This window comes from Protopterus annectens, chromosome 12.part0 (genome assembly GCF_019279795.1).
Source record: "Protopterus annectens isolate FY-2018-M chromosome 12.part0, PAN1.0, whole genome shotgun sequence".
In the NCBI taxonomy this organism is placed as follows: Eukaryota; Metazoa; Chordata; order Ceratodontiformes; family Protopteridae; genus Protopterus; species Protopterus annectens.
The window spans coordinates 566,289,758-566,313,471 of NC_056746.1; the positions used below are offsets into that span (position 1 = coordinate 566,289,758).

At 39.4% G+C, this 23,714-nt stretch overlaps 1 protein-coding gene across 1 annotated transcript in view; it reads left to right on the top strand.

Annotated features, from left to right (window-relative positions):
• Positions 1-23,714, top strand: part of BAIAP2L1 (BAR/IMD domain containing adaptor protein 2 like 1) — an 815,478-nt gene that overhangs the window by 343,663 nt on the left and 448,101 nt on the right. Inside the window, exon 7 of the mRNA XM_044089700.1 lies at positions 4,724-4,876. Within this exon, the coding sequence (XP_043945635.1) occupies positions 4,724-4,876 (153 nt within the window). The remainder of the gene's footprint in view (positions 1-4,723; positions 4,877-23,714) is intronic.

The window sequence follows — 23,714 nt, forward strand, 5'->3', positions numbered from 1 at the left end:
AAGTCCACAGGAAAGAAATTAAAGTATAGGCCTTTTGAACCTTCTCTTAAATTCAAACCTTTTTGGGAATGGAGGCAGACTGACAAGTGTTCATAATGGACCTAATCTTCAGTGTTATGGTTAGCTAAAATTCTTACAGTTGATATGCCTAAACATTTTATTTCTTGCATGTCAGAAAAGTGTGACTGTGCTCATAGCTGGCCTTGGGCATAGGCCAACTAGGTGGCTGACCAGGGCACCACTCTAGCAGGGGGTGCTTATCCAGTAATCTGGATGGTATAGATATGCCAGGAGGGGGGCACCAAGTGCTGTTGGAGAGGGTGCTGTGAAGCCATTTTGCAAAGGCCGACCCTGACTGTGCTACTACCTCTGAAATCATTGATATTTTTAATTCTCAGTCTTGGTAATATACAGTTTATTTCTTTTTAGTATCCTCAGTTTCTGAAGATTCCCTTCCTGATGAACAGGAGTGGACTGGGATAGAGCATCCTCTTTTGTTTCTGCTCAAGTACCAGATTCTTATTATGAAGAAAGTGTTTCCTTTGAATCTTCTGTAGAGAAATTTTCATTTTCTGAAACAATTTCTAGAATAAATCCAATGCTGTAGTGGGAACAGAAAAATAATTTGATTTATTACAAGTTGAATTTCCTCAACCAGCCGTTGTTCCTCCACTTTTACCAGCTTTAGAGGATGGTTTTCTTAATGCCTAATTATCAACCTGATTGACAGATAGACTTTATAAAGTTCCTCAGTCTTTTATTTCCTCATCCCAGATCTTGTTCTGCTGCTATTTCTGTTGCAGATCTCTCTGTAGCAGTAACTTAATGATAATCCCTCTCCCTCTGACAAGGACAGGGAAAGCCTTTGACAGATCTGTGAAAATAATTTATTCTTCTGTCACTCTCTCTTTTAGAATTCTCAAATGCCAAGCTCACATGGTAAAAATTTTTGTAGGCTGTTTTGGAGAATATGAGGAACATTACCAGCAGTTTTCCTTCCTCAAATAACAAGTCCTCTCTGAATGATTTAATTGCTTCTGCTTCTGCTTCCCAGATAGCCAGACAGTCTTAGAAGTGTGCTATATGATTGTTGCACATACTGTGCCCAAAGCAGCAGCAGTATCTGCTTCAGTTAGGAGAACGTGTTTGTGTACATAAACAAACATTTCCTGTGGATGTTAAAGCTGAAATTTTAAACTCTCCTGTGGATAAGAATATTTTGCTTTGTCCCTTTGCTGCTCAAGTGCTCAAACAATTTGATTAAACAGGGGAACTGATTCAGGTTGTTACTCAGTTTTTCAGCCCTCCTTTTCCAAGTTTACAAATACCTTTTTCTTCAAACTTAGGTTGTTTTTTTACAAAATACTGAACAAGGAGTCTCAGCAAGTTTCTAATGAATATACTTTCAAGAAAAAAGTAGTAGAGACATTCAAATAAGTCGTCTGGGACCTGCCATGAAAAAAGGACAGTCCAATATTTCATAATGACCATTATAGCTTCCCCCCTCCCACCACACACACGCACACACACACACACACACACACACACACACACACACACACACACACACACACACAATGACAGTCCTTTAAATTTGTCCCAGAATCTAGTTCATCATTTTCCTCAATTGCAACAAATTGTCACAGACAAATTGCTTCTGAAGGTCATACTGAAGAGAGGGCTACTAGTGGCATTGAGAGTCTTCTTGCTTTCCTGGGGATTTCCTCCAAACCTCCTAAATCAAACATCGCTATTTTGTCCTGTTGTCTAGCAAATGCTGTGTGTGGCAGTAATAGACCCAGCTCCTTTCAATCAGAAAGGAAAAGGTTTTTATTAGTTTTTTTTTTTCTGGTGCTAAAGAAGAAAGGAGACCAGTTCTTGATATCCCCTTTCTTAACTAGTATGTGAAAGTTCCAGAGTGCAAAATATTATCCTTTCAAACCCTTTTATCTTTCATTCACCCTCTCAGTATTCTGGTAACACTACATTTAAAAGTTTATTATCATCACACTCCTTTTGCCACAGATTTCAGACATTTTCAAGTATTTTTTGTATTGTGTCTAGCTCCTGCTTTAGCCCATTGTAGATTGTAGGGTATTCACATTTTTCCTTGATGTTCTTCGTGTTTCACTGTTGCAGTCATTACACTTGGGTTATCTGCCTGCAGGTAGCCCTCAGTCGGCCCGAATATCAGAGTCTTGGGATTTCTGCGTCGGATGCTGTTGCCTCTTCCATGACGTCAGGTCGTCAGGGGTATAAAACATGCAGCCAACGCCATTACATCAGTTTTTCTTGCCCCAGATGTCAGGAGCCCCCACAATAAGAAGTGTTCATGGCATCAGTGAGTCTCATGATTTCCTTTGCCAGACTGCATATAAGAAAGATTTATTGATTCCTGAAAACGTTGTGGTCCCAACATCTTCATCCCCTAACCTTCCAGATTTCAGTGTTTGAATCTGTAAAGAGGGAGCTGCTTTAGTGGAGAGGCCAGATCACCCCTTCTTTCTAACAACCCCTGCATAATCTGTAACAACAGATGCATCAGATTCTGCATGCAGAGCTGTGTTTATTGCAGTAAAAATGCAGGGTCTATGGAATAAATAAGGGAGACAAAAAAAGTATAATTGTCAATGAGAGGTTGTCAGTAATATTTGAGCATCTCTCTCTCCATGAGTTGTGCTCTTCAGGGCCTCTTCAATGGATTTCAGACAACAGCACAGTCATGTATTACATGAACATTTGGTAACCGATTCTTCCTTGTGTGCAGGCTGGTTGCCATAGCTGAAGATTGCAATTCAACGCAGCCTAACCCTCCAAACATCCAACATTTCCATCAGGGCAAAATACTGTGGCAAACAGTTGAGCAGGACCAGGACAGACCTTCATGAATGGAAATTGAAAAAGGGTGTATTCTAGGAACTGATTCATTTGTGGGGAGCTCCACATGTAGAACTGTTTGCCTCCTTTCAAAACTGACAACTAAAACAATTCTGCTCCATGATTCCTTGCAAACAGGCCTGGCAAACAGATGCTTTTTCATTCCCTTTAACAGGAATGTTCCTGTATGCATTTCCACCTGTTTCACTTATATTCAGGGTCATTCTGAAGATTCTAAAGGTTTTTCCAAGAATCCTTGTTGTGATGCCTTTCTGATCCAGGCAACATTGATTCTTCCTTCTTATGGAATTGGCCAAGGGCAATTACCATAAGCTTTCTCAAAGAATGGATCTATACCCCAATCTGAAATTATCACAACTGATGCCTGGATGATTCAGTTTTGATACCCTTTGGGCACCTTTTTTTTCCCCAGAAGACATCAACAGATGTTAAAGAAGGCAAAGAAACCTGCTACTAAGGAACCATATATTGGTAAATGGGTATGATTTTCTAGTTAGTACTGCACTAAGAACCAGGCCCCTTTCAGGGTTCTGTAACGCTAGTTCTGCAATATTTGTGTATTTTTTTATCCTGTGGCCTTTCATACTCCTGGATCAAGATTCATCTCAGACATTTCAGCATGTATGCCAGTGCATCCTCTTATTTCAGTACAGTATCTTGTTAAGCTTTTCTTGAAAGGGGTTGTGCATTGACAACCATCTAGAAAACAGGCAATGTTTTCTCGGGAATCTTAATTATGCTTTGGAAAAATTTGCATTGGCTCCCTTTGAACTTGTTCATTGGGCAGATTGACAACAAATCCTTCATTTATGCCTAAAGTGGTTTCAGAGTTTACTTTTGAGTCATCATCCATCTCCCTGTCTTCTTTCTAGAACCTAAAAATAAGGGGGAGGGGATTTTTCATATTCTGGATGTACACAGACAACTCTGGTACTATCCTTGATAGAACTGAATCGATCAGGAAAGCTGAACAGCTGTTTCAAATAAGGTAAGAAAAGTGGTCATCCATTGTCAAAACAATTTCCATTTGGCTGTCGTTTGCTGTTACATTTTGTTAATCCCACCATAAAAAGACACTTACAGGCAGGGTCAAGGCTCATGCTGCCTGAGCTTTGGCTTCTTTTATAGATTTTTTTGGAAAGGGCTAGACACTAAAAGCATTCTAGAGGCAGCTGCTTGGTCCTCTGCATATTTTTACACATCACTGTAAACTATATTCCTTTTCCAGGTCTAGGACCATTCCCCATGGGCTCCTAGACCCTCATCCTTCCTTTTCCCAATATGTGTAAATGTTAGCATTCTAACAATAAAGCTAAGTCTAATGCAGCAGTGATTTTATGAAAGAACATAGTTCAGTTGTATTACTAAACTTATCATAACAGTAGATGTTTAAACAAATCACTGGTACAGTAGCCACTCCCTTCCTCTATCCCTCTTTCTTTATATTTTATTGCTAGTGTAAAGACCTTTATATTTACACCTAGCTTTTCCTTTCATCAGGACTGTCCCTCTTTGATGCTAATAAGAAAGTCCTGAAGGTTTTGGCTCCCAGACTGCTAATTTTCTCCCACAGTATATTGTGCCATCAGTAGTCCAGCTTCCTGTGTAAGGCAGCTCAAGGTTCTAGAAGACTGGCCAGGTGTTATGTATCCTAGGAAAGATGTAACCCATAAAGCTAAGGCTTTTACATACACAACTGTATTTCTAGTGTTGACTAATGTTTGTGTCGCTCTGTTTTGGCATGAGCATTGACCAGTTTTAGGCATGCAAATAGATGCCTTCCTGACCACATATGTGAAATGCATTAACTTTTTTTTCTTTGTAGTATTTGGAGTCTATCAATTCTCGTCAGACTGATATTCAGAAGTTTATTGCTGAAGGTTGTAAGGAAGCTCTTTTGGAAGAAAAGCGACGATTTTGTTTTCTAGTGGATAAGCACTGTAACTTTTCAAGTCATATGAGTGGCTATCATGAAAAGGTTAGTATTTATTTATTAATAGTTTAGCAGTACCGTTACAAAATATAGACAGTTCTGGTGCTCAAAAAATTCATTCAGTGTGCAGCAGTTTCTCTCAAAATATGACATTTGTCTTCATTCATAGGTTTGACATCATAAGTCAGTAATGCTGTTTGTGTTAATAAGAGTTTAAATTGTCATCATTGTACATGTGGATGTAACCAGCTCACTGTCATTAAAACCGGTATATCAATTCTTTTATTTACAATTTAGAAGTTTTTTTTTATTTATTTATTTATAGATTTTTATTAAATGTGCTCTCCTGTGTGTAGCAGTAGACGAGGACAAAATGTGTTTTACCTTTGTCTGGCAAAGCAAGAATTTGCAACCTGTATGGTAATTGGCTGGGGAATGTGTGTGTTCTTAGTTACATTTGGTGAAAATTGTTACTGTTATTTCTTGGAATCTTCACCTCAGTGTCTTGCTTAGTTTCATGCTTCAAACTTACAGAAATAAATCTATGCTGCCTTATAGAAGTGTTACCTTATTAGTTTCCATCACTTTACCACTTTGATTCTTAGTTAATGTACATTTTTTTACCAGACTTAACAGAAAGAAAGAGACTGTTGATTATGTTCTTTTCCTTAATGTTACTTGTGTTACATTCATTAAACATTTTAATGTGGTGCAGGGATTTTTTCAACCTTTTCGTGAAAATGAAAAGGATATTATTAATTGCTGTTGTCATGCTGTCTATGGTGGGTATTCGTAATCAGTTGCTCAAATGCCCTGAGGCTGTCTGCAATGTTCGTGGATGAATGCATCTGAACTGTGATTCATAGAGGCCATTTTATGCCAAAGTGTGATGATCTTGAATGTGCTTGTCTAAAAATGCAAATAATGACATGGAATTGAGGAATGCTATAAATCTTTATATGCCAATGAAGTATATTTTACACCTTTTGTGACTCGTAGTCAGATTTTCCACTTTTCAGTGCTGCTAGCAGATGTGCTGTATAAAGAGAAGCCTCGGCAAATCTAGCAAAGTTGCAGTCGGCAAAAATGCTTTCACTTGCCGCTAGCTTTACTATTTCCGGGTCTGAGTTGCTTGTCTTGGCCGGGCCAGAGTCACTTGTGCCCAGCTGTGCTCGGCCACTCGCTGGCAAAGAATGTGATAATATAAGCAAAGGATTTCTCATTACAACGTTAAGAAAATTCTTGATAAGTTTAATACAGTACTAAAATACCCTCTGTAATTATTAGAAGAAATTGGTTAAAAACATTGACATTAGCTTGAACTGTAATGGTTTCAGTTGCATTTCTTTCATTTGCAAAGCCATAAAAATATTTTCATTATGCCCATTTCAGAAAACAATTGTAAAAAGAGTACAGCAGTTATACATGGCCATGTTTTTCTTTTTTTCACATTAATATAATGATTTCAAATCCTTTTCTTATGCTTCATTTACATATTACAAACTAGTAAGACAGAACTGTCTTGTACTTCAGTTTTACTTACCCAATAAAAACCTGGTTGAATCTTCTGGTATATCTGACATGCACCGGAGGAATGCATGGACTTCCCCTCCCAGTGGATACCAAGATAGGTGTAGCCCTCACTATACTTGCTATGGGGACACATTGGGGATCTTGCAGGCTTCTGCCTTGGGAACACTGCAGCAGTTGATAGATGTACTTTTGGCATGTGGATCAGTATATTTATTCCCTGAGTCACCTCGAGACCAAGGCAGGACTATGCATGCCTTATGGGCTGGCACATTTCCCTGAGATAGTCAGTGTGATAGAATGCACCCTTGTTGCAATTAGGGCTCCTTCTGGTACACAGGGGGAGTGGCAGCACAGTAGGAAGAGCTACCATTCCATCAATTGCCAGGTAATATGTGATGTGTGTGGGTGCATCACCAATGTCTCTGCCGAGCGTCCTAGCAGAGCACATGATTCCGATATTTAGCACACTAGGTCACTGTAAGACCTCTTCCTGCATAGTAGGACGCCCATTGGTGATCATACTGGTAAGTGGAAAAATATTTTTATGCTATATTTCAAGTATTTATTCACATTAAAATGCATTGATGTATGCTAAACTTTTTTTTAACTCCTTCCTCTCCCCATTGTTGGCTCTCCTATTTATTTTATATTTATTAAGTAATGATGGATATACACTGGAGCCAGGGCTCATGACACCAGTGAGAAATCCATGTGGAGCTGCAGAGATGTATAACATATCCCTGTCCATGACCTTTTTTGTCATCAAGAGGTTCTTTGGCTTCTTGAAGAGCCATTTCAGGTACGTACCTGGATGAGTCTGGGGATACCCTTGGATACGATCCAACTGCTGCACTCAGGATGTTTACTCTTGTTGCATTCTGCATAACATGATCACACACCAATCTGGTAGAGAAATGACCTATGCTGTCACTGTAGCTCCAAGTTCCAGTGCCACTAAGACTAATGATGACCAGCCAGCAGCAGTAGTAAGGGACCCCATGCAGCATGCTTGTGCACAGCATGCAGCTGCATAGGTAAAGAGATGGCATCTAGTTCACAACTGTGGACCATGTCATTCAGGTTAGTGTTTCCTCTATTGTAACAGAACACGATGTATGTAGTGGTATCTTGACATTCTCTTTTTTATTGTCTTTTGGAAAAGGTACTCCTGTTATTGTTAATTAAAATCATGCTTTAGTACGCACTGACTCCTCTTCAAGAATGTCATAAGGCATCATATAAAAATAATTCACATTTTTGTCTGCTTTAATGAATAAATGTTGCTTTGCTGATTATTTAATTATGCAAGTGTAATGAATATTATCAACAATGAAATACTTCCTGAGTTAATACATTGCAGATTTAAGGAAAATGAATTGTACTGATTTTTTATATTATGCCATTCCTGCTTCAATTATTCTGTGGTACTGCACATCAAGTTCATTTTATGCTGTCCTATACAATAATTTGTGATTTTAGAAACATACAAAACTGTCATAATTTCTGCAGTGGGGAGAGTGAAGTGACAGTAGTGTTAGTTTACATGACAGGATACTCACTGTAATGTGTCATTTCCGTATGATATACTTCTCTTGAAATGTTTGTGCATTACTGCTTAATGTTGTAGGCAACTGTCACTCGTAGGAATGGTATCATTGTTTTTTGTCCACCTTTCATTGATGATGTACTATTAGTTTTACAGGGATAAAATCCATACCTTTGCAAACTTGTCCCCCCAAACCCCCATTCTATTTAGACAGCTGTGGCTTTGAAGCTGATTCACAGTAGTTCAAGATCAAATGAGTGACACACATCTCCTGTAGACAGGCTTAGGTGATGGTGCAAGTGATTTTGCGGAGGGGCTATCATGAGAACTGTAAGGTGAGTTGGTCTGATGTCATGATTTACTTGATGCAGGTTATCCTGCTGTCACTGATCTGACAGTGTTTTGTGACCGTGACCATGATTGTGACCTTGAATGTGTCTGGTAGGTGTAGATAAAAGCTGACATGGTCTAAGTGAAATATGTTGTGCGTGTTCACCCTTTTACTACTTAAATTACTGTCCTGAGAAGCAACGGTATTGTCATGTGATCTGCCCCCACATGTCTGGACAGTCCCAATACTCTGCCCCTTGCAAGACTGACTGCAGCTTGACTCTGGTATGTCCTAATTGCTATACAAATGAAGGTGGTCACTGAAGCGTGGTGTATCACATACTACGCATCACCGTGATCATGTCATTTACCTTCTCTCTACTATTTTCAGGTAGTGCTGAAAATCGTCACATATACCCTGGAGGACTCTGACCATTTTCAGCTGACTCTTGCAGTGCTCTGAGCCCTAACAATGTCACAACACATCTCCTGTTGAGCAGCCAATGCTTTACGTATTTCCTGTGGTAACTGTAAGAAATTCCTGTGCCTGGCTTCCCTTTGTAAAGGTGTCATTGTGGACAGTGTTACCTCTGAGTGCCTGCCATCATCCTCAAAGTGTTCCCCTGGGTTTGGGGATACTAGTGTAGAGCTGCAGGGGTGTTCCTCCTATACAAGCATGAGTGGTATGTCAGTTTGTGCTTGACTTTGTAATGCACTCTGTTTCTGCAGAGTCACTAACATGGTGTGGGGTGTAAGATTCTGCCATTAAACTTGGGACTGCCTGCCACTTTCTTCAGGCTGCTTCATAAATATAACTATGTTATTATCAGCAGTAGCATGAACATCCATGCTGCTGCTAATATCATCCAGATTTATTGGTATAGGTGAACTGTTTGTTTCTGATGCTGATCCTGTAAATAAAAAGTAAAAATTGAAAACAGCAACAATGGAATAGCATACAGCAATTTATGCTTAAAAAGGATGAGTGGAACACTTACATACACTGCCTTCATTTCCATTCTTTGCTGATGTACAAGGTTCACCTAATAATTAGTTGCGATGTGTTTAATTACATCATTCCTTGTCAGCATTCAGTTCTCTCTATATAAATATATGTTACCAATATTAAATCAGCAGATGAGTGATGTTGCTGCTGAAGACATTGGTAAGGTGGAGTAGTGTCCATAATACCTCTGGTGTTAATTCAGAACCCCCTCAGATAGTGATACTGTAACTTGCATTCTACCTGGCTTTGCTTTTAGCATGTGGTACCATATTATTGCCCTTTTCTTGCTCTGTACCATGTTCGCTTTCTGCCACTCACTGCATTCATTTCAATAACTACTTGATGCTAGGCCTTGTTCCTCTTGGCTTGAATGGCCCCCTTTACCAAAAACAAGTTTCCCATATGTCCTAAGAACTGCTATGAGGGCATGATTTTCCTCATGGCTGAACTTTTCCATTTTCTGCTTTGATAATTTGTTTTCCATTATTACTACTTGTGCAAAAAAAAAAAAAAGTCATAGTCAGAAAGTGCTTCAGTACTGTTTTGATTTAATCAGCTTTTAAAGTGCAAAACACTGGCTAAGGCTTTCTGCCACCCACATTACATGAAAACCTTTAATTGCTTAAAGAAATCTCAGTATAGCCATGGAAAATTAAAATATAATACATACAGTTCATTCAGGTAATGAATGCATTTACTTTTATCACTAAAAACGTCTTCACCCTACCCTTTGCCATTGTCATGTTCTCATAATACTGCCATTTTTATTAATTACTGTCACTCCAAAAAATCTGCAGTTCATCTCAGATGCCTGTTGATATCCTTAGCACTGCAGAACTTTAGTAGTGAGTTACTGCATTTATACCCATGTATGCACAATCACTAAGTTGTACCACAGTAATGACATTTTCTGTTATCAGTAATCATTTCCACTGCTGCTTTCATAAAATCCAAATTACATAAATCTAGTAGTCAGTGCTATCATAACATACACATATGTATGTATATATATATATATATATATATATATATATATATAGTCATTAAATATAACCCTTAATTAAACAATTAAATAATTAAATAATATTTTGAAGTGTTTCTTATTAAATTATAATATTTTTAAAATATTTCATAATGTCATAAGTCTGTGGTATCCTAATGCATTTGCCACCTATCTCAGCTGTTGACAAATTAATATGGTAATGCTCAACTCATTGACGAAAATTAATGGCCATTTACACGTATTATATCCAAATTAGTCTAATTCGAATTCACCTCTATGAATCGTAGTACACAAAGATGTCCTGTGATGTGTCAGCATGTTTTGTTTTTTCGTTGATCACGAATGCTCTGTCAAAGTAACATCAGTGCACATCAGACTGAAATGGATATACTGTGGACTGCTCCTCAGCTTCCACACCTGCCACTGGAACACGCAAGTGGACCTACACTAACCAAAATCAGAATGCATTTAAAAACAAAAGTCATTGAAATGTCAAGTTTGCAGCAATCTGCCCATCCAATGTTTTGTGTCCCATCCAAGTACCTCAAACAAAACTTCATAACAATTAAAATTACAATCATAGTGACTTATTTCCACCCCATCAAAAAAAGTAAAATAAAAATGTTGCTGTACTACATGAGATATATTGGTGTTATGGTACAAAAAAATAACCTTAACCAATGAGCATTAGCAAAAGTGGTTATTTATATATTTCCATTTAATCAAGCGTAGAAGAGGAAGATAACTGGTTTCCTTTAAGAAAAAGCATATATGACAGAGCAGCTTTGGTTAAACCCATCAGTCAAGATGTGCCATGCTGCTAGACTCCTACACAAGAAGGCTGAAAACTGTAATTAAACCAAAAGGTGCTTCAGCAAGCTATTAAAGGGTGTGCACACTTGCACTACCAGCGTATTGTACATTTTTTATTTTTTATATTTTTTTCCCCAGACTTGTTTGTTTTTCAATTGAATTGTACAGGTTATAGTTCACATTAAAGGTGGGAAAAGTTTTGAAATGATTTATTGTGGTCTCATTTTTTTATATCACAAAAACCTGGCATTTTAACAGGGGTGTGTGTGTGTGTGTGTCTATATATATATATATATATATATATATATATATATATATATATAGAAGCCTTACAGAATCCTGAAAGCCCAAAATCCTGAGACCAAAATCTCGAAATTCAAAATGCTGAAAACTCAAAATACTGACAACACACAGGATACCAACGCTTACTGTATTACAGTATAAGTACATACAGAAACAAATAAAACACAAACCATATTACTCTTCTGCAAGTATAAGAGGGGGGCAAGCCCCCCTGCACCCCCCACACCCCCTGCTACTTAAATATATCAACTCTGAGATTGCACTTCACTACACTAAGTGCAATCTCTGAGTTGATATATTTAAGTAGCAGGGGGTGTTGGTGGTGCAGTGGGCTTGACCCCTGCATATAGTTGAAGTAATACGTTTCTGTTTGTACTTGTGTGGGAATATATTAAGTGTTGGTATATTGTGTGTTTTCAGTATTTTGAACTTTCGAGATTTGGGGCTTTCAGGATTCTGTAGTGCTCCTATATATGTGTGTGTGTGTGTGTGTGTGTGTGTGTGTGTGTGTGTATATATATATATATATATATATATATATGTGTGTGTGTGTGTGTGTATATATATATATATATATATATATATATATATATATATATGTGTGTGTGTGTGTATATATATATATATATATATATATATATATATATATATATATATATATATATGATGTGTGTGTGTGTGTATGTATGTAAATGTATAAGCAAGTGCAAATGTAGGTAAACAAGAATCGTCTTCTCTATTTTAATTACAACTGAGGAAGAAATAGAATACAATCGCCAGAAAAAAAAAAACGGAGAAGAAAGGCTGGTTGAATCTTCTGGTAAGTTTTAACTGAAGTACAAGAGAATTTTATTTTACTAGTTTGTAATATGTATAAGAAGCATTAAAAAGTATGACTTGAAATCATTGTTACTGTAAAAAAGAGAAATAAATATATCTGTGTATAACTGCTATGTTCTTTTTACAGCTGTTTTCTGTATTGGTCCTAAGGAAAATATTTTTTAGCAACTGAAACCATTACAGTTCAAGCTAATGTTACTGTTTTAACTGATTACTTCTAAAAATTGCAAAGGGTATTTTTAGTACTGTATTGAATGTATTGTATGTACATTAGTTAGAGGTACACACACACACACACACACACACACACACACACACACACACACACACACACACACACACACACTCCCCCTAAAGAAGTCATAAGCACTTGCCATATGAATTCATCTGAAGTATGCATAAGCACTACTTACATCATTCTTCCCAATTACAAAAGCACTTCTCAAATGACTACTCCCATTTTATCATAGGCACTTCCCATACATAAGTTTTACTTCAGTAAAGATTTTACTGCAGTATTTCGATAGTGTATGAAGTGGCATCATGATGTGTGGATTTAGTATGCATTTTCTGTTTTCTCTCCTCTCCCCTTTTTTTGTTATTCTTATTTTGATTATGAATTTGTTTTATCCTTTATTGTTTTGTTTCTCTCCCATTTCTTTTTTTTTTTCTTTTTTCAGGTTCAAATCCGTCAGGGGCAGGCCAGGCACGTACCTCCAAGGCTAGGGAATGATACCCTCTACCTGTCTGTGGATGTCCTCAGGGTCGGTGTGGTGGCACTGGTCCAGCAGGCATCTCAGCATGTGGCAGACTGGCAAACCTCACTGATAGGGGGCTTCAGAGCTTGGTAGAGGAAGTTGTGGTGGAGATAGTGGACAAGAGAATTCAACCAGTCAAAGCGTGTCTTCAGGGTGTGGAAGACGCAGTCTCCCAGTTGATGCTGACCATGATGCCAACACAGGTTCAAAAAAGGATACCCCTATATAAAATTATAAACCCATTCTTTTTAAAAAAATAATTTTAAGTGCTGCACAGTCCGCGGCTTTCCTTGAATGTTTTAAGCATTACTGTGTTTAGTCGCTCTCACGAGCAATATTTAAAAAAAAAAGAACACCCAGGCTTTGGCAAAGTAATTTGCAACTTTTTGATGTGGACCTTTACACAGTTTACTCTTTTGTAATAAGTGGACATGTTTTCAAAAAATACTTTGATTTTCCTTATTCACTGCAATTGATTTTGCTGACCTTATTTGCACGTCCATGTAGTGCTGCTATTCACAGATAACAGTAAATCATTTGTGAAGCCTGAGACTGTGAATACTAGACTTAAAAAAAAAAAAAAAAAAAAAAGTTATTTTGAAAATATTTATGGAGGCATGTGGTAATACATGGCAGTATTTTTCTTTTCAGAATGTCACTAAAAGATTATTTTTGAAAGTGTTATTAATTTTACTTTTCATTAAGAATGATTTCCTATAATGTTGTACCTCTTAAACTTCAAAAGGTTTAATCATTTTTTAATATGACTTTCTTCTTTGTCACTGTAACTTAGTCACAAAGGCTTGGAAAAAGCATGAACCACTGTCAGCCTCTTGTATAAGACTATGTATTGAAGAAAATCAGAAATTAAAATGAATTCCTCCCATAATTTTTCTTGTAATGAATTGTAATAGAAATATTTGGGCTTTTATAAACCTTCTGGCAGTGCTTTAGTTTCTGTTCAGATTTAAAGTTTGTTTTAGAATTTTCAGAAGATGAGACTGTACCTCCGAAATTGTGTAATACGAGACTTAAGCTCTTAGCCCTTCCTAAATGTTACTTTCTTAATCATTTATATGGTGGAACGTGTAGTTTAGAGCCATTTTGAAAGATGCCCTCAGCAGTTTTGTCTAGGGTGAAACTGCTTCTGGAGAAAAAAATAGGAAGAAAGCCATAGAGAGGTTTTAGGTCTTCCTTATAAATATTCTTTCTAGTACCAGATTAAAGTTCAGTGGAAACTAATTTGGATCTTTTCTTTCTCAGTAAACATTTGCATGTGCAGAAATTCAGCATGGTAAGGCCATGTGAGTTGACTTTGGATTTGAATGACACACAGTAGCTTGTTTCAGTTCTCAAATCTCACATGAAGTTTGCCAGGTTTCAAGCAGAGCCATCACAATTGCAATTTTGCAGTTTTCCATTTTGGCCTGGATCCCTGAGTCCTTCCAAATGCTTGGTCCTTGTTATACTAGTTGTCAGGCTGCCAGGGTAGTTAATTGTTCCTTGAGCAGTTGCATAATTGAAGCCTTGTCTAAGAAAGAACTATGGAAAACATTGAACAGCTGTATGTTCTTATTGTGTATTCTTTGGACATTGCAGTCAAGACAAGGCATATTTGATCCATTGTAGTCTTTTCTGTCCAAGTTCAACCTGTGGGTTATCAGATCTGACTTGGATCCAAGACCAGCCATATTCAAAAGACTTCAGCTTCGAGCTTTGCTTCCTCTACCCATAATGCCTAACACTGACAGACTAATCTCAGATCTCGTTTGCCACCTTCCAGGATTGCAGCTTGGGCTTGAGCTCTTGGGGTTGTATCTTTTGACTGTTTAGTTTGCATTTGTATCTGTTCTGTTCTACCCCTTTTCCTAATCAGTACAGTTGGTCATTGGTGTATTGTGTGTGTGGTATGTTTTTCTGTTTATATGGGTAGATTAGTGACAGGTAGGGTAGGTTGTGTGATAGTGTTAGCGGGCTTTTCCTGCCTTGTAATATTTTTGTATCTATGTGAAGTTGTTTAGGGTGTATTGGTTGTGTCATTCTCCCCTTAGTACAGAGTGTATTTGTACTGTCTTGTTTAGACGTTGAGAAAAGCTTTAAGAGTTGTGTCATGTATGGCCATAAACTTCCCTTGCAAGACGCGCATGACCAGTTTGTCTAATGCTTTGGTCCCGCATACCTTGACACTGTGTGCCATCTATGATAGCATCAACTCCCAAGCTGTCAATGAGAGAAGAACTAAGCAGATATTAAAAGGGCTCCCACCAGATGGAGAGGCTTCCTTCTCTTGCTTGCCTGTCAACAAGCACGACAAAGGTGGACCGGGTTGGAAGGAGAGAACCAAGGACCCCAGATCCTGTAAGGGGGACCAAACATGAGCAGCATCCCTCTCTGTAGTCCGTGGAATCCAAAGATCTCAAAGTATTAAGCCCTTCTGACTGTCTCAGTGCTGCTGCCTGATTTGACTCCTCAGACCTGTTCTCCTACTTCCTACTGTGCCAATTGAGGGAAAGATTCCTTCTGCAACTATCAATGTCCCTAGACCATTTTTGCCAAGAAGGGCTCTCTCAGGCAGGGTTCAGTCACCTTTCTATCTCTCTGTCTCTATCTCTACTCTTCAAGAGTTCTCTCTAGAGTCCTCTCCATCTCTGTCCTGGATCTGAGCTTCTCTGGTTCAGTCCTGGTCTTCAAAGCCTTTGATGAGTTGATGGGCTTTGTAGTTTCTTCAGTTTGGTTGGTCTAATTGGCCAGGAGTTTGCAATGTGTTGATTTGGAGCAGCTGATGCAGTACTTCCTGCAAACCCAAATGGAGTTAGGTTTAATCCCTTAGACCTCAATTCCTAGAACCGAGGTCTCCGCGCCACCCAGTTTGATTCCTGCCTCGATCCAGATGGTTCCAGGGTTTTCAGAGCCAGTTGCCTTATTACCAGTGGGGTTGGATATGACAGCTTCTCTGGTTTCAGCTCCCACCCCTGCCATGGCCTTCTCTACTCTGACAGTCTCAGAGCCAAGTAGACCTCAAAGCTGACCCTTCAGGACTGGAGTTGTCGGGTCAGGTTCAATGCTTTGGTCTCTGAATCATCTATTCCTCTCAGCACTTAAAAGCTTGGTTCCATTCTCTGCATTGGGGCAAGTACAAGTGACTCTGGAGTCTGGCATGTCCTTGGAGATGTAGGATCCCAGGGTGCTGGCTCCAGCTGGCCATCTTCAGCTTTTGCATTCAATATAGAGAGGATGTTCTTCCACCCAGAGATGGAGTGGTTGGTGTCAACTGACATCCCTCTCCCCTTGTCTCTGTCTGCAGACTCTCATCAGCCTGCTCCAGGACAGCATGCTCTGACTATTCTCCAGGCTGTTCTGCATCCAGGTCCCCTGGCGTCTTCCACGCCCACCAGGTTCCCCTGGTCAGGAAAGTTTTGGCAAGGGGCGTTGCAAAAGTAAGCACATAAATTCCTTACAGGAATCACTCATCGAAGACTCTGACCTCGTGGAAGGAGAAGGGGTCCCTATCCCCCTCCCCAAGGACTCCTCTTTGACAACCTCATGGAGCTTCTCCCTCTGAGTGGGGTTTGGACAGCCAGAGTCCCACCTCAGGAGGAGTCTGTGTTTCCTGGAGGCTTTCATAGTGGGCTCATCCACATCCTAGGTGGTCAGCCCTACAAACACATTCATTTTGTGTCTTGGAGGGCCAAGAGAGAGCCTGATATGGTGAAACTGATCCCCAAGAAGCATGACAAAATCTTGGTCTCTCCCAAGGTTCATCAACATTGGAGTAAGTGTCCCGCTGTTGATGCTGTTGTGGTGGCGGCAGCTACCCAAAAAGACGATATCAAAAGAGAGTTTTTTTAGTCTGTCCTAGTAGAGAATCTAGTGTGTTGGACTGGTTGGGGAAGCACTCCTACACATCAGACGCATTTGCAATGGTATCATTAAATTACCTTGCCCACTTGATGAGACTTTAGTTGAGGCATAGTTTCTGAGGTGTAAAATGTGGTTAAGATACAACAGACTCCAAAGGCTCAGAAGAGTGTGGAAACTCAGTTGTCCATGTTGCAGTCATTTGCTAATGTGTCCATGTGTCTGCTTTCTAATGCAGCCAATGGCATGGCCCAGGATGCAGGTGCTGGCATCTCCTTGCATGGATAAGGCTGTGTAACTTTGTCGACATTTTCAGAGTGACCTTTGTCAATGCCCCATATGGTGGCTTATTACTCTTTGGGCCTAAAGTTAGACACCTTGACCAGGAGCGAGCAGGATGGAAAGATGATGTCTGCTTTCAGAGTGCATTTTGCTATCCACCAGCAGACATTTTCCAGGAATCAGAAGAGGAGCCTTTTCTTCAGAAAAGCACATCAGCCTTTTCAAGATACTCCTGTGAAAGGCTCCTCCAGCAGCAGGGGGATAACCAGCATGTGCACTACCTGCACAGTAGAGGTGGTCTGCAGAGTCAGGGTTACTGCACAGCTTTCTCTAGAAGGCTCTTACAGCTCTCCTGAAGGGTTGCCCAACTGTCTGACTCTGGCTGCAGTCATTCATTGTTGAGCTCTGCACACAGAAGCTTGGGATGCCATCACCTCAGATGCTTGGGTGTTATAAGTTGTTTCCAGAGGGTACACAATTCCATTTTTTATTTCCCCCAAAAGAGAATACCAGATACCTTTCAGATATGCCATCCTGTCAGAGAAGGAACACAGCTATCAAAATCAAAAGCTATTGGTAAATCAAGTCATTCAGGAGGTCCCATCAGACCTAGTGGCTCTGAGGTATATTCCTGATTTTTTTCTGGTTCTAAAGAAAAACAGGGACCTCAGGCCAATCTTGAATTTGAGTAAGTTAAATTGCTTTCTGAAACAGACCAATTTCCAGATGGTCATGGTGCAGTGCATCCTGTCTGTTTTGAGGAAGGGCAATAGGATGTGCTTGATTGACATCAAGGATGCCTACCATCATGTAAACATAGTGAGGCAATCCAGGAGGTTTCTGTGCTTCCAGCTGGGATCCAATCACTACCAATTTTGAATTCTGCCCTTTGGTCTTACCACTGCCCCCTGAGTGTTCATGGTGTGTATGGCAGTTGTGATAGCCTGGCTTAGGCTGCAGGGATTCCAGTTCTTCCTGTACCTAGACAATTGGCTTCTCACAGCCGTCACAAGGGCATCACTAGTCAGGGCCAGGGACTCCTTACTCCATTTGTACTTTTCCTTGAGAATCACCATAAACCATCAGAAGTCCAGTCTGCAGCAAGTTCAGATGTTGGTGTTGATAGGCTGTTATTTGAACACAGTATCTGATTGCCAAGCTTCCAGCACTCAGGCAATCTCCTTGCTGTGTAACAACGTCTGGCTTCCATGGTTCTCAAGCTTTTAGGTCAAATAGCCACAGCAGTTTGCCTAGTTCTGCTGGAGAGGTACCACATGAAGATTTTACAGTGAACACTAGTTATGGAGTGGTCCTATTTGACTCATTCAGTGGATTTTCCAATAACGTTGACACAGATTTACTGGAGTCAATTCAAATGGTGTTTGAAGTCTCCCCTAGTATCAGCTGGTAAACCATTTGTTGTTCCTCCCCACAAGGTACAGTCACAGTGAATGCCTCCTTTCTTGGATAGGGAGGGGGGGCATTTCATAGGGAAGAACATTCAGAGGCCATTGTCTACAACCGAGGCCAATCTTCTCATCAGTGTCTTGGAGATGAGGAGAGTCCACTATGCATCATCGTCACCATCAATCCCTTTTTCCCATTTTCTACATGGTGTTGGGGTGTTGTTCTCATCCACCTCTTTGCTGAATATCATTGTTTCCAATTGCCTTCTTCCTGTCTGTCCCAAATCTTCTTCACCAGATTGTGTTCTGTTTTTCTGCACATGTGCCTGAACCACCATAATCTGTTCTCTTTGAGCTTTTCTGTAATTGGAGCTACTTTGGCTTCTGCTCTTACGTACTCATTTCTTCATCTGTCCCACAGCATGCACCCTACCACCCATCGCCACTTCGTCTCCATGTGCCTTTACTCCCCAGGCTTCTGAACCATACAATAGTACTGGTTTCACCAATGTTTTATACAACTTACTTTTCAGCTTCTTTGGCATTCTTCTGTCATATTTTACACGTGATATTCTGTGCCAATTGGCTGCAGCCCCTTAGATTCTAACTTTGATTTCCTCATTCAGACTCCCTTCAAACACCCTCCCAGAAACTTGAATCTGTTAACCTGTTCCACTTTTCACTTCTATCTCAGTTCTCAGCTTTTTCTAACCTCATTCCCAATGTTGTGATCTCAGTACAGACAGGCAATATGTCTGTCATTTGCTATCTGAACCAGTTGCCAGGAATTTGATCATATCCTCATTTTTGGGAAGCCGTGGGAAGCCATGAGGGTTTGGCAATGGGCAGTTTTTTTCTCAATGGTTTCTGGCAGCAGTGCACATCCTGGGGAAGTCTAGCATTTTGGCAGATAGTCCAAGAAGGGATATTCTACTTCCTCATGAGTGGTCCCTAAATGGGAGGGTTGATGCTTGCATTTTTCAGTGCTGAGGCACTCCATGTTGCAGTCTGTTTGCCTCACCATCTAACACCAAGTGCAACAGTTATTATGACTTAGTTCATCCTTCACAGGGACAGTCATGCAGAGATGCAGTTATGTATGCTTGGCCCTCAGATTTTCTTTACGTATATCTTGCTACTCCATTAATAATAAAGTTCCTTCAGAAGACTGCCCGTTGCAGAGTGACTGCAATTTTCATTGCTGCATTTATGCCCCAACAGTTAAGGTTCCCTTTCCCTTGGTATTTCATGAAGTACTCATTGCAGTAACTGATTTCTCATCCAGTGGGCTTGGACCACCAGATCTTAAGGTGCTTAAGTTAACTGTATGGCTCCTGCAATTCCCATGATGACCAGAGATCCCAAGCTTTCAGACAGAGTGATTCACATTTTATCTTCATCTCACAAAACTTTCTACTCATAAACTCTGCACTAGCAAGTAGAAATGTTTGACCCTCTGGTTAATTTAAATGTTTAGATTCCTAGGCTGTGCTGATTCAGGCTGTCCTTGTTTTTCTTGCTGACTTATTTAATTCTAGTTTTTCCAGTATTAAGATGCAGTTGGCAGCCATTTCTAACTTTTACATTGGTAGAGACAGTACGCCAGTAGCAACTTTAAAGATTTCAAAGGCCTTACTTAGTGGAACCTTTTTATTGTGCTCTCCCATCTGGAACCTGGTTCCTGTATGGATCTAACCTTTATGCTTTAAATGCTTGCTGGACCTCATTTTGAACATCTGCCACTGTTTCCTTGAACTTTGTCTTGAAAGACGTTGTTCTTGGTAGCTATTACTTTGGCCAGTCAGGTGTCAGAACTGCAGGCCTTATCCATAGTATCTCGATAACTGATCTTTCACAAAGATGTGTTGCCTGTCAGAACAGATCCTGCTTTTTTGTTTAAGGTGGCTATGGAGAACAATTTAAATAATGCCATTCACTTACTGGTGTTCTTCCAGGAGTTTTAAAATAAAGCAAAATATTTGCTTCCCTGTCCTGACATATCATAGGAAGATGAGATTCTATCTGGATAGGACAAAGTCCTTCAGAAAGTCCAACCAGCTGTTTGTTTCTTTCTCTAAAGCCCATTTGGGAAAACCAGTGTCCAAGTTTACTCTTAAGTGGTTATCTGATTGCATGTCTTTTGTTTTACACTATGAAGGGAAAGAATTTGCTTTGCAAACTAAAAGGTCATTCTGCTAGAGCCATGGCTATTGATGACATTTAAGCTGTTGCTGCTGCTGCTTGGGTGAGTCCTCATACCTTTGTGTCTGACTAACTGGATAGTCGATTGAAGTCTAGGGCCTAGTTTGGTTTCACCATATTGCAGAATATACTCTCCTATGGCCTCCCAAGGGTGTAATGTGGCTGGGGGCACTCTCCCATATGTTGAACCAAGACGGAAAAGACAACATAAGATACAAAAGTTACATATTTACCATAATGCTTGATCCGTGTTGTCGCTTTCCATCTGTTTTAGCCATCCTGCCCACTTGCCCCCTCCTGTGTTGTATTTTCTTGATGCTTTGGTCAGCCAGGTCATGGAGCTGTTATTTTCTTCCCGCTGTTTGGGGGTCCATGGTGTCAGGAATTTTGGAAATAGGCAGTGGAACTATTTGCTAGAGAGGGGCAAATTCAGGCTGAGATTAGTCAGTCAGAGTTAGGCATTATAAGTAGAGGATGTGGAGCTCAGGGAGCAGAAGTCTTTTGTATATGGCCAGTCTTGGATCCCAGGTCAGACTGGGTAACCTACAGGATGAGCCAGAAAAAGAATCAACAGGACTCTATTGTTATATTAAGTAGATAACTTGTTGTTTATCTCTCTTTCTCAACAAGTCTTTTGGATATAGTGCAAAAAAGTGTTTTTCTGATTGAGAAGGTGTACAAGAGATTATCACTTTGTTTCAGTCAGTAGCAGCTTATCTTGCTATGTTAGCAAGGCTCCTTTTTACCTTCTTGGACTGTATGTTGCCCAGTGTCATGGCACTGTAGAATGGTGAGCTGCTTTTGAGGAAACGTCAGCATTACTTGAGGAATTCTTGGGACCATTTTATGGATCTTTTGATATGACTTCATACTTACATACATACCTACATAGAGATATTTCAGGCACTGGCAATAGTGCCCTTCTAGCTTACCAGTATATCAAAATAGTCATTCCCATAATAAGTGTTTAAGTTCTTAAAAATACCTAAACTAGTGCTTGCTTTAATGTAATTTGGTAGTCTACTCCATGCATCAAGTGCTCTTTCAGAGAATCAGTTAGTACATTTCTTATACGTACATAATGTTCTACATAGGTTGTCTGATGATTCTGCATTACTTTAGGTAACCCCAAACATTCCAAGCGGTTGTTGTCTCTGAATGTCCTACATACCTGAATAAGGTCTCCTCTTAAATATCTTTGAGACATCGTAAAAGTTCAGATATTATAACTTAAATGTTCACATCCATAGATGCCCGTGGTATATTTCCACTGTTCACTTTTCAGTTTACTCGTGCTTATTTTCTTCCAAGGTTTTCACATTGCTGGTTTGGGGTCTAATGTAATTTACAGACAATGATTTATAATTTCTGATTTCTTAGTCTTTATAAATCTTTTTATACAACCTATGTTTTGTAACTGTCATTAACCATTTGGTTGATAATGATTAAAAGAACTCAGAACTGGAGCTACACAAATATCTAGGTCCTTAAGTGAGTCTACAGTGTCAATCACTGTATGCTGTGTTAAATACACACTCTCAAGCTATGTCTTCCAAATCTCATATACGTACTTTGCGATGTATATATCAGTATATTATTCTCCTCTGGCCAAATGGTCAGTTTACTAAAGTTCTTTTGCAGATGTGCGCTATCTGTAACACTTGTGATAAGCTCACCCATTTTCAAGTCATCAGTAGAAAAAGTGGAGAACACCTCAGGCGAAAAAGATAGATCTGAAAGTTGCAACCTAAGCAAGTATGGGCTTGTTATAGAGTCTGTGAGGTACCTTTATCTGTAACTTGTAATTTCACCTGTCCAATTTCTGTATGATATTTGCTGTACAGCTGTCCTTCTTATCAAGATTACATCAGTACTTAGTTGTTCTAATTTATTGCTAAGTGCTTAATGTATGACCGTATTAAAGGCTGAAGTTAAATCTATAAAAATTGTATCACAGCTGAATTCACTTATAGCTGTTATTATGTTGTTATAGAATATCATGTTACAGGTGGTTATAGATGTATTTTCAACATAAACATGTTGATACATGTTTTCCAGTCCCAGCCTTTTCAAGTCTGACAATAATTTATCCAAAATAACCTTATCCATTATTTTTCTATGACAAGGAAGTATACTTATGGGTCCATATGAGAGTTTGTCCTGTTCCGCTTTCCCTTAAAAATGGGTTATCATTTGACCATCATGTCTCTATAATAGTTTGGGAAAGCCTTTCTTCTGACCCATCTAATTTCTAAAGGCATCTCATCTAGATACAAAGAAGTCTTAATTCCCCTTTAGTCATATCTTATCATAGCCATTGTTGAATGTTATGCACCTTTTAGCATGTATTTATCTAAACATATCACAACTTGACAGACCACAGAGATTCATAACTAAAAAGATCAGTAGCCTTAGAAATGTTAGCAGGACAGATGGGCAGCCCTTTGTCTTTACTCAGTCTCATACAGACTCCTCCATGGAGATCTGTGTCTAGTCTTTTGTGCCATGAAAGATCCAGCCCTATTTGATCTCCTATTCCTTTGCAGAACTATTGGTACATCAAATACTCTGTTAAATGAACTAAACCTTCATTGGAAGATAAGTAAGCCATGTTGGCTCTATAGATTGATATGCCAAAATATCCCTCACCTCTCGAACAAACTTCCACTACTTGTCAAGCAAAGTAGCACCCTTGCCACCTTAAAGTGAAACCTAGATAATTGAATGGGTAGCCTCACACTCTCTGTCAATATGTCTTGTCTTACTCTTCTTAAGGCTAAGAGAAACTTTTGAGTAGGGTATTTTGGTAGACTTGAAATGGTCTGCAGACCGACTGCCTAATACATACCAATGAACAAGTGCATGTCTCCAATCATGAGGAATCTTCCCATACATAAATGACCTAGTGAATGACATAATGGTACTGCAGTTTAATGCTGAAGTGTTCTCATGTCATTATTACAAATTCCTTCTTCTTGTGCTTTTTTTGTCCAGTTTGCATAG